Below are 11,376 nucleotides of genomic sequence, written 5' to 3' on the forward strand. Positions count from 1 at the left end.
CCAGGGTTAGCCATGTGCCCAGCTGCAGATATTAAAGATATAAACTGAAGACAGGAGACGAGCGTCAGAACCTGACTCTCCCACGTAGTCACTAAAGGCTCTTCACCGAAAAGGCACGGGGAACTCAAAGTACATTTGACGGGAAGGTGGCTCTGGGCATGCGCTGCAGCAGAGGCGGCAGAGAGTCTAAAGCATGCAAAAATGATAAAAGGAGAAGAGGGGAAGCTTTGATCAAACAGAGAGTGGGAGTGGGGGTGCCAGAGATGCCTGCAGAGACAGAAGCAAAGGCAGGAGCGTGGAGGACTTTGTATGTGAGAAGATACATAATTCCTTTGGAGTCAATCAAAGGAGGGCCAAAACAGTATAGATGCAAATTACCACTCACCTCCTCCAACGTCCCTGAGGCAGTTTTCCCCAACAGCCATGGGAGTGTGGGGGCAGAGGAGATCTTACACAAAATAATTTGGGGGTTCCTTTCATTTTCCTCCCAGTTTCTGAGCCTTCAGGTAACTTCAAACAGTATTTTCCAGTTTTCCTGTACAATTGTGAGAAAGAGAAATGTCTGGGATTTTCTCTGAGTGACAGAAAGACCCTTGTGCAATCCCTGGATTCCAGCAACTGAAGCTTCAAAAAAAAAAACCCAGCAATGGAGAGCCATACTCCCAAATGTTGGAAAAGCCCCAATACTGCCAAGAGAGACTCTAGAGACTTTATGGTGATGTATGAAAAGGTGTGTACAGGTGCTGTAGATTTGTGGATATTCGTTGTGTCAGTACTACTGGGACAAAAAGAGACCACTCAGCAAGATGAGGCAGTTCACACAATCTCCAACATCAAGATACCTCAGCTGCAGCATTAAATATAGCATAACTCTGAGCGCTATCGATAGCTGAGCTGAGACAACACCCGTGTTTTACAGGGCAAAGTTTGGCTTCGGTTTATATTTTTACGTTGGAGATGGTGCTTATGAAACACGGAATTCCTCCAGGGAGAAAACCTAGGTAGCAATGTCCGTCATGTGTACGAAGGCCCAGGCACACGCTGCTTGGGATCGGGGCCGGGGGAATTACCTGCAGAGGGTGAGACTGCAAATTGTTTCCCACGGCCTGTGATGTTACCGGTGGAGGCTGAGCAATCACCAGTCAGACTTAGCTCTGGCGGTGTTTGTAGCCCGGTATCAAAGGCAATGGAGCTCATCTGACACTGCCACCACCAGCGTTCTCTCCACACATTTCAATTCAGTTTCCCAAGTAGCATTGAAGTACCTACAAGTTTCACCAAAATACATAGCTGCGTAGAGAAGTGGGACGCTTCCTCACCCAGGAACAGCCTGCAGTGTTCAGCCCTTGTTGGTGATCATAGAGCTGATGCAGGAGAGAGAAATTCTGCATGTCCCCACCCTAGAAGAGCTTGCTTGGTGCCTGCACTTTACAAGAGACATGAGACACAAGCTGGTAGGGAGCGAGGCCTCACAGTCCTGCTCTGGTTTTGGGGGGCTGTGGATCAGACTGAAGGGAGATCTGCTTCATAGTGGGCATCCAGCAGCCCCTGATGGATGGCTATTGGAAGCATGAAAAACATTAGCTCAAGGATGGGCTAGAAATGGAAGTGTGATATGACTCCATCCAAATCCACTTCTCTCCATCTCCCACGTTCTCCCAGGTATTCAACCTGCTATTCCCCTGAACCCCTATTTAACCTTACAGTTCTTACATACAAAAGCGTCCAGAGTGATCACCTTGCCAACATCAACAGTGCCTAACTTCTACCTCTTCATGTGATACCAAGGTCATTTCTTCCCCTGACGTCAGAAGAGAAGTCAGGAACGATTCTTTCTTCTGAAAAAGTACCTACAGATACCTGCAAAACCTGTACTCGATCTAAAGGTCAAACCTTGCACTGCCAGACCTGCGTGACGCCAGGACAAGAACAGCAAGGGACGCGACACATGTGCCAGTGAAACTGTGCCGTGCCAAGATTAGTGCAGCCGCGACTGTAGCGCGGGAGAAAGGAGCCTTTGTAAGGCTCCCTGAAGTAGGACGAGAAGAGCGAGAAATGCTGGGGATTTGGGCTGAGGTGTTCTGATAGAGCGATATCTGCTGTATTGGCAGCAGAGCTCCTTGCTGAGACAGTAGATGCTGCTCCAAGAAAAATGCTGCTTTTCTCAGGTGACAGGGGAAAACTTGTTCCTGCCTCCCCCTCCATTTAATACAAACATGCCAAACATGTGCAGACCAGCCATGTTTATTTAAAAAAAACCAAACAAAAACCCAAGAAACAGCAACCCAACAGATCCTGGCAAAACAGGAGTAATTGCAAAGAGATCAGAAACTCCTTGGCCAAGACAGGTACCTCATTAATGAGGCCTAGCCACGGTATTTGCAACCTCATTTTCCCCTTCCCACTCCAAGACAGCTCAACATTTAATGATTTCTTATCTAAACCACTCATTACTGTCCCACTACGTGCTGCTGGGGAGTGTGGGGGATGACATACTTAGCCTTTGCATCAAAGATGTTATGCTGACGGTGCAGTTTTGACTGTCAGCCAGAGATGTTTGGTTTTCCTGGCGAATCTTTTTTTAAACACACTTCAAACAACCTCCTTTCATTTTCCCCAACAAATTTCAGACATTAGCACACCCCCTGCTTTCCACCCTCCCTCATGCTGCTTACCTTGCTGCAGAATGCACCAAGGCCTGTAAAATAATACCATGGGGATTTTTATTTTTTTTTTAAACACTTAGAATAAATTATTCTGGCTCTATGTGATGCAAATTTGTACCTGATAATAACCTTAAGTACTGGACAATCACCACCCTAAAGAATACCTTCCAGGCACAAGGGGGCTGTAAACTCACCCAGTTGTGCTATATAGGTAGGCAAATAACTGAAGTATTTGCTCTCAGAGAGATAAAAACTTTGCTCCCTGCTGCCCTGTCGGGATTGAAGCTTACAAAAACGATAAATGAAATGACAATAACTGCAATTGTGGATTGTTTCAGGCCAAACAGCAGCAGCAGCACGGCAACCACTGCCCGGAGGGTGGCCCGGGGAGACACCCTGAGCGAGGAAGGACAGGTACAGAGTAGCTCTGCACAGGGCGCCCGGTTGATGAGGACCTTTCTACGTTTATACTGACCAAGCCCACCCCCTCCCCCACGGAAGCTACCAGAAGCCACCGCAGTCCAGGCCCGCCGGGCCCGGGCCCGGCCCCTGGTCCCGCCCCGGTAACAGCAGGTAACGGACCAGGGCCCCGCCCCGCACTGAGGAGGGACAAAATGGCGGCCGACGGGCGGGGCGGGGCGGGGCGCTTCGCTCCGCCCCGGCGCGGTGCTGCAGGGCTCCGCCCCGCGTCAATCAGGGGACGGGCTCGTCCGCCGAGTGCGATTGGTTGAGGCTCCGGAAGTGCCGTGAAGTCGGGAAGCGCGCGGTGGGGCTCCGCGTGCGGCAGGTGGGTGAGGCGGCGGCAGCTCCGCCGGGCCGGGCGGGCTCACCCGGTCCCAGCCTGCCCGCCGGGCCCCTCCGAGCTCACAGCTGCCCGGCGGCGCGGATGTCGGTGCGCTACCCCCGCTCCTCTGCCCCCTGCAAATGCTTGACTATCCCCACCCGACAGCGGTTGCGTGGCCGCCTTCAATCCCCCCCCCCTTCCCCCCCCACTCAACGGCCGTTGCGTGTCGTCCTCCCCTCCCCAACCCCCCCTTTTTGGGGGGATAGCCAGGGTGCTGCCTCACTAAGCTCCGTGCAAGGCATTGGGGTGGTTTCCCAGGCCCACTCCGCAGCAGTTGTCGGGGGTCTTTAGTTGCCCCTGCAGCGCTCCGGTTCCTGAGGCTGTTGGTGTCTTCTCTCTCTCCTCAGAGGCGCTCCCTGCCATCATGTTTGTCCTGGTAGAGATGACTGACACTGTAAGAATTCCTCCCTGGCAGTTTGAAAGGAAACTGAATGAATCTATTGCTGAAGAGCTAAACAAGAAATTGGCCAATAAGGTAAAGTGTGGGTCATGTGTAGGTCGATGCAGGCATCATAACATCCCTGAGCATTTCTTCCTTTTATTCCTAATGAGGTGTGTGGGTAAGGTATCAGAATAGTTTAGATGTGAAGGCCATCCCCAGTACTGCAATATCAGAGACTGAAAACAAAGAGCTATCTATCATCTCAAAGGGGACATTTTTTTCTAATGGCTAATGCTGTAATGGGAAGATGCAGAGAAGCATGGAAGAGAAATGAGAGTAACTACTGGTTTGTGTAGAGTAGCAGTCTGAAATGCAATCTTAAAAGCGGATGCAAACCAGTCTATCCAGTGGGGGAATTTTTAAAAAGATGATGTAAATAAATGTAGAACAGTAATACTGGAAGAAAAATTAAGGTGATAATAGCTGACTTGGTCAGTGCTTAGTACTTGAAATACAGTGTGGCAGTAGGAAGTTGGTCTTTGGTGCAGGACATAAAAAAGTGTTACGGCATAAGCCAGGACGTCACAGTTTCCCTGTGCAGCCCCTGGGACTGCGATTAGCACACAGCTTTCAGTGCGACGCAGGTGCAAAACTCAAAATGCAGCTTGTGAACATGAAAGGAGCTCAAAAGAGCAACCTGAAGTGATTGAGGGTTGTGAACAGCAGATTGTATAGACATGTTATGAAAAGGAAAACTTCCCTCATCCACTGATGACTAGTAGGTCCCTCCAATTTTGTAGGCTGTGAAGCCATCTAGGAAGTGGCAGAGGAACCAAGAGTTCTCCTCATCTCTGCCCAGAGCTAATGTGATTTAAGACAAAGACAAGCCTAGAGGCTTCTGAGAGCGTAACTAGCAAAAAGTATGTTTAGCCTTTGGACAAGCTGTGGGGCTGGTGAATGATGTCTGTGGGCAAGTGTTTACTGTCTTGGCAGGTCAAGTTCTCTCACTGTTGACAGTTACTCCAAGGGTTTCTGTTTGTAGCGGTGCTCTTTGCAGTGCCAATGAAAACATATCCTCCCATAACACTTGAAAAAGTTAGGGGTTCCCCTACAATGCGATGTGGTTAAGGCTGGGGATTTTGAAGGGAGTGTACCAAAACAGCCTCCCTCCCATCTTGCCTTCTTTTGGAAAGGTGTGCACAAGGTATAAATTTGATGGTTTGTTTTATTTTTTTTTTTAACTTGGTAAGTTGCTTGATGTATTGCTTTTTAATTTTTTTTTTATTTTGAGCAGGTTGTATACAATGTCGGCCTCTGCATCTGTCTGTATGATATCACAAAGCTGGAAGATTCATACATATTCCCTGGAGATGGTGCATCACATACCAAAGGTATATTCTTGTCCTCAGTTATATAGTTTCGCAGAAGGTTAGTGATGTGGAAATGTAAACTGAGTTCAGTTGTTAGGGAAAGTAAATTCAAAGAAACTCAGTGAAGTTCATAGCCTTAACTCTGTTCCTGTTAGGAGGGCAAGAGAAACATGGCAAAAGTCTCTTTCCTTTGCATTTTTTTGGTACAAATACAGCTTTAAATAGTCCTGTCCACTTTCTCCAGCGGTCCATCTCTGTTCTACAATTGAAGCCATAAGTTTGGGATAAGTAAGGGGTTAATTTAATTTACAATAATTGGAAATCTGCACATAGAAAATAAGTTGTACTAATTGTTCTGCATTTGTGTAGTATTTTTTTCTTTTTGAAGCTTATTTTGCCTAGCTAGAATGTTGAAACATGTTTCTAAATATAACATTCACACAGCATTTGATGCTGTTTTCCTAGCTGGAAGTTTTGCTACGTTTTTGTTTGAGACTTAGACAGATCTGGTTCAGCATACGTTTCTAGTGACTTCTTTTTTTTTTAAATAAGAAATGACTAATTTCTTTACTTTGATTTTTGGCAAATCTGTCTAAGTAAAAACTGGAAGGAAATACATAAAAGCAAATTTCATGTGTTTTTTAAGTTAAAATAAGTTTCTTTAAATAAGCTGCAAAGAGCTGCATTTTTCTACCTTCAGTTTTCAATGTGGAAGTGTAACTCAAGCAAATGAAATGTTTCCCATTAGAAGGGAACTGGACTGAACTATATGTGGCTCCCCTTGTCTAAATTTTAACTCCAATAGAACTTGCTCCCTGCAAATAAAAGCTTCTCTAATATTGAAGGAGGATGGTAGGCTTTCCTGCTTGCTTTAATCTCCATTCAGCTGCTTAACTTTGAATTATTCCTTGAACTGAAACAAGAGAATCTCTTCTCTCTGAGCTTGGAAAAAAGTCTCCTGCTTTCAGAATCTGGGGTAGCACTTTGATAAATCCTGCTGTGTCTGGTAATAACTCAACTCTGTCTCTAATGTACTGCCTGATGTTATGTAAAAGAGGAGCACTGAGTATGGATGGACAGCTGAAATGATGTTAAATTGCTCATAAGCATTGTTTGGCTTTCTTACAAATTAAAAATGCTTGGTTAGAAACATCATTTGATTTAACCTGGATGAAAAATACAGTTATGTTAGATAATCTTATTTACTCTGATAATAATTTATATCAGATATTCCACTTAAAGAAAATAAAGCATTGCTGACAAAGATATAAGGAGCACAACTATTATGGGAAAGTATCATTTCAATTGGTATTCTCGGCCTTGAAGCATTGTGCAGGAATGCTCACACCAAAGCAGAGGCCTTGCTCCATGGTCTTCATCTTATGGTTTCATTCTGTCAACTTAAACTCTTGCACGCTTGAAGAGCAGAGAACAGGAGGCTGGTGATCAACCGCTGTCATAGTTCTGACTCCTAACTGTTTTGTATGAATTCTTATTCCCATTTTTCTATCTAACCAATGCCTGTAAGGAAATTGTAAAAGAATCTGGGTAAGCATTTTAGAGGGCATATAGGATGTGGGATTTTGTTTTAATGGCTGCCACCCTGTGGAAAAAGTATAGTTCACTAACATGGACATAATATTAATGATCTGTTTTCTTCTAAGTGCATTTCCGCTACGTGGTCTTCCATCCCTTCCTGGATGAGATTTTGATTGGACAAATTAAAAGCTGCAGCCAGGATGGTGTTCATGGTAAGCCACAACTTCTAACGCTGGGGACGCAAGAGCTGCAGAGCGCTTGGGTCTCTTGAGATACTGTTTTTGTACCTGATTTCAGGTTGTGTGGTGCTGTCTGTAGGCTGGTTAAAGACTATTACTGGCCTCTGGTGCTGCTCTGGTCTGAGGACGGTTGGTAGTTCTGGCCTGGCAGCTTCCCCTGCCCTTGGTGGTTTTGTCTGCACTCCCCTTTCCTTTTGTAATTCATGTGCGTGCCCAGGAAGAACAGGCAAGCCCATCTGGAGCGTAGACTGGGTTCGTTTTTTCGCTTCAGTTAACAGAACTTGCTTTTTTTTTTTTAAAAGCGGTAGTATCAGCTTCTGTTGGTCTGACATATCTTCCCTATAGTTCTGTGCAAATTCAGGATCATTTCCTGTACCTGAGAATATGGCAGGGAAATGTCTTTGTGAGCAGAAAGTGCTGTCAGATTCATGCAATACATAATTGATGAGTTGCTTTCCTTTCTTGTAGGAGCCTTCCATGCAAGCGAGCTGCTCTGCTCAGTTGTTAAGTTAGGACAATAAGATTATCTTGGCTGCGTTTATTGCTGAATTTGAGTGTGTTCACTCTGATAAAATTCAACATTGTGAAATCTCAAGGGGGGGTGGAGGCTGTTCTAATTTTATATTGGTCTTTATTTAACATGTTACATCTGCGATTTCTAAGCTCTTTGCTGTCACAGACCTCTATAGCATCTGACTCATTTCTTGGAACGCTTTCATTTCCAGTCCTGCTCCAAATGGCCTTTTCCTTTCCTAGCGGACATGAAGATTGTGCCCTCTGTTGCTGTGTGTACTTTCAGCAGGGTGGTTGCTTTGCTGCCAACTGAAATCAAGCATTGTGGCTCAAAGAATAATTCCTGCGTGATCTCAGATGTCCTTCCTGAAAGAGGAAGAAGAAGGAGTCTAGAAATGCATTTTAGGAATCACTGTGGTACATCGTTTGCGAAGAATCGTTTCAGTCTTAATCAAATTCTTTTCTCCACAGTTTCTATTGGATTCTTTGATGATATTGTCATCCCACCAGAATCCCTGCAGCAGCCAGCTAAGTTGTATCCTTTTGATCACCTTTGATAACTTTACTACTTCATTTCAAAAGATTGTGCAGTGCTGGCCCAACAGGCATTCACTACTGCAACAATGAAGGTGCTCAGTGGCAGAAGCTGAGCCGTTGTGTCGGGCAAGTCCTACAGACTGTTATCACAGCTAGACAGGCCTCGCGCTTATTTAGGTTTTGCAGGACCATTGTGCCTGCTGATAGAAATGAATGGCAGTGTCCCCTGAACAACCGCGTTGTAATCCCTGCCTCTAGTCTTGGCCGCTGCTGGAGACAGAACGGAGGTTTTACCACATCATGTAATGTCTAGATGCATGCTGTGTCTAATATACTTAATCGTGGTAGGTGAGGTCATCTTGGGTTTGAGGGGTTTGCTTGTTTGGGGTTTTTTTTCAGGGATGGGGCTAACCCCAACTCTGCCCAGCAACATACGCCTTAAAACAGGAAAATTAGAAATGGTGGGGGTCCTGGGCTGCACAGATGATGACCTAGGACAGTGCTCTGTGGTTTGAGAAATAATTGTGAAAAGGCTTGAATTGAGTCTCTTCTCAAAACGGTCAGAAAGCGATGTGTCAGGCAGAATACTTACTGATTGTTTCCATCCTTAACCCTTGGCGTGGCTAGCGATGAAGCAGAGCAGGTGTGGGTGTGGGAATATGAGACGGAAGAAGGGGCCCATGACCTTTACATGGACATTGGGGAGGAGATCCGCTTCCGAGTTGTGGATGAAACGTTCGTCGATACATCACCGACAGGTCCGAGCTCTGCAGAGGCTTCCACTTCAAACACCACAGAAGAAGTCCAGAAGAAAGAGGCACCCTATACTCTTGTGGTAACTATATGCATAATTCATAGAGCCTTGCAAACATTGTGGTTTATTCTATGTCTAAAATAGCATCCCTTTCCCAAGGAACTGATTGCTTTAAGCTGACTGTGAAGCAAAGAGAGTCACAAAATGAAAGCAGTGGAAAAGGGGAGAAACGAGATTGTTCTCATGGTTGCTCTGTTTGCTGTTTGTTTTTGTTGGAACACCTTGTGGTTGTTGGCGGAGTTCCTCCTGGGAGGCTGATTTAAAGCAGACTGTGGATGCAGGGTCTGCAGGTAGAGCAAGCATGCAGGGAGCACAGAGCTGGGAGAACCATGTCCAGGTTGACACAGCAGTGAAACAGTCTTTCCTGTGCAGTGTTTTGGTGTAAGAGCCACCCGAGTTCAGTGCAAGAGAAAGATGGATCTAAACCAAGGACAGCTGTGTTTTCTCACAGCTGGAGTATGTTGGGGCAGTCGGGAGGGGGAATGGGCAGCTACTTGGTTTTCAAGTGTGGAACGTTTGGTGTAGTATTGACAAGGTTTAAAGGAAGCTGGGCAAGTGCTGGGCAGGCTTTGGTAGGAAAAAAAGTGACTCTTGGGGGCAAGATTTTATGGTTTTATGCATTTACTCCTGTATTCTCTATGCCGTTTACAGTTGAGCGCTCTCCTCTTCTCTCTGTGAACAGGGATCAATAAGTGAACCAGGCCTGGGCCTCCTGTCGTGGTGGACAAACAGTTAGCTGCAATCAGAGCCTGCTCTGCAGAAAGTCTTTCCAGTGGATGTTTGGGGGATTATGGGATCCCGCTGGTGCTCATGGCTCCTCTGAAGCTGAATAAGAAATTAGACCTGCCATTCTCTGTTTCCCCTTCAGCTTCCAATCTGCCAGATCGAGACAGTCGCTTTCAAGAAATGTCTTCACTGATCTGTAGAAGTGAATTTACAAGCACAAAAAGCCTTGAGCGCAGCAGCAACAAACTCAGCTGGAGCTTTGGTCTCCTGCCCCGGAGAGAAAACCGGGGAGGTCTTTACTTGCCTGAATTAAGAAGGGAGTTGACTTCAGTGAGTGAAAAGCGGGAGAGAATGCCTGTCAGGAAGTATTGCTTCCTTGGGCTGAGAGCTTGATCTCAAGACGGGTAGAAACCTGCCCTTCTTTTGACAGGAAACAGAGAAGAAACAGCAAGAGACTGGAGTTAATAGAGGTGCGGTACTCTGGGGACCTGGAAAATGCTGCTGCTGGAAGGGTGGGGGAGGTGGGGGTAACCTCCTGCTAAGAATGGGCACTTAACCCATGGACGAATCAGCCATAGAGAACTGGAGTGACAGCACTTCACCCAGAAGTACCTTAGGCTCTGTGAAGATGACCGCTGTGGAAGGCTACAGGCTGCTTATTGTGCTGAATGGCAATACTTTATTGGGTGGGCTGTTATTTATGTAGAATGAGCTAAACTTTGCGGGAGCTTGACTGAATATACATAATTATGAACCGAAACAGACCAAGGCTGCTTTGAGTAAGTTAAATGCTTGTTTGTGGGGGTGTGTTAATACCAGAAATGGCATAAATAGTAAAAACCACACAGCCTGCCTTCCTGTACAATTTGTGGGGAAACTATTAGCTTCCTGCCTAGCAGGAAGAAAAAAGTTGCCTCCTGCAGTTTAGCTACTTGGATTTCAAGGGAGACAGTGTTGAGACCAACGCTTTGCTCTGCTCTAACAGCCAATAACAAACAATTGCCATCACCCTCCCTGACAGCAGTAAAATGAGAGGGGGGAACAAAACAGTGAGTAAAATCTATGCAGGGCCCATTGCCAAGAGAGTGATGTTGCACACATAATTACAAAGCCAGCCACGTTTGGCAGGAAGGGGCTGTAATTCCCTGGGATAGCGGATCTGCTTAACCTCCAACTGTGAAAACAAAGCCTGAGTCACCAGTGCCCTCCCTACAGCGTTGTTAGAACCCCTTAATTCTGAACTGTTATTCCTGGTGCGTTGCCCTAATTAAAAGGGAGCCTAGAATTCTTTAGATTCACATAGTAACTGAGGTCCATCTGCTCAGACAATAAGCTTACTGAATGCCATCTATAGAGCATTAGTGCTCAGACAGGCAATCATCTAGGCGTGCTGGAAACAAAACTGTTTGTGGAACAGCCCCTGTTTGTATAGGTGGAAGTTCAGGTGAAGAGAGTTCAAGCCTCAACAGCCAGAGGCTCCCACACTGACTGTTCAGGGGTAAGTGCCTCCGGTGGAGGGAAGCAGCCCAGGTACCTCCAAGTTGTTGTGCTCAGTTCCCATTGCACAGGGTCAGAGGTCCCAGGAGTGTAGCAAGGCGGTAGCTGCATAGCTTTATGTGGTGATCTAAGGAATCCTTGCTAGTTTGTCATTGCTGCAGTAGTGTCACTGTTGCCTTGGCCAGGAATGTAGTTGGGAAGGTGGTAATAGTCATGAGTGGAGCCTGCAGCAGTTAACGTCAAGGGATA

The 11,376-nt window shown here is 46.2% G+C and overlaps 1 protein-coding gene across 2 annotated transcripts; it reads left to right on the forward strand.

Moving 5' to 3' along the window:
* Nucleotides 1-3,387: 3,387 nt before the first annotated feature.
* POLR3H (RNA polymerase III subunit H) lies at nucleotides 3,388-10,475 on the forward strand. Of its 2 annotated transcripts, none has more exons than XM_054813587.1 (7): nucleotides 3,388-3,453; nucleotides 3,858-3,985; nucleotides 5,187-5,283; nucleotides 6,927-7,013; nucleotides 8,025-8,088; nucleotides 8,718-8,925; nucleotides 9,587-10,475. In XM_054813587.1, exons 2-7 carry the CDS (start codon nucleotides 3,875-3,877, stop codon nucleotides 9,638-9,640), a joined length of 621 nt encoding a protein of 206 aa, XP_054669562.1. In that variant the 5' UTR covers nucleotides 3,388-3,453; nucleotides 3,858-3,874; the 3' UTR covers nucleotides 9,641-10,475. The 2 variants fall into 2 exon arrangements, with proteins under 2 accessions (XP_054669562.1, XP_054669572.1); XM_054813597.1 differs by having other exon boundaries at nucleotides 3,428-3,558.
* Nucleotides 10,476-11,376: the final 901 nt, after the last annotated feature.

This window comes from Grus americana, chromosome 1 (genome assembly GCF_028858705.1).
Source record: "Grus americana isolate bGruAme1 chromosome 1, bGruAme1.mat, whole genome shotgun sequence".
NCBI classification, from domain to species: Eukaryota; Metazoa; Chordata; class Aves; order Gruiformes; family Gruidae; genus Grus; species Grus americana.

Coding starts and splice junctions, on each gene's coding strand:
- POLR3H (XM_054813587.1), top strand. CDS start 3,875: ATGTTTGTCCTGGTAGAGATGACTGACACTGTAAGAATTCCTCCCTGG. Junction 7,014..8,024: donor CAGCCAGGATGGTGTTCATG/GTAAGCCACAAC, acceptor TTTTCTCCACAG/TTTCTATTGGATTCTTTGAT. Junction 8,089..8,717: donor CTGCAGCAGCCAGCTAAGTT/GTATCCTTTTGA, acceptor TGGCGTGGCTAG/CGATGAAGCAGAGCAGGTGT.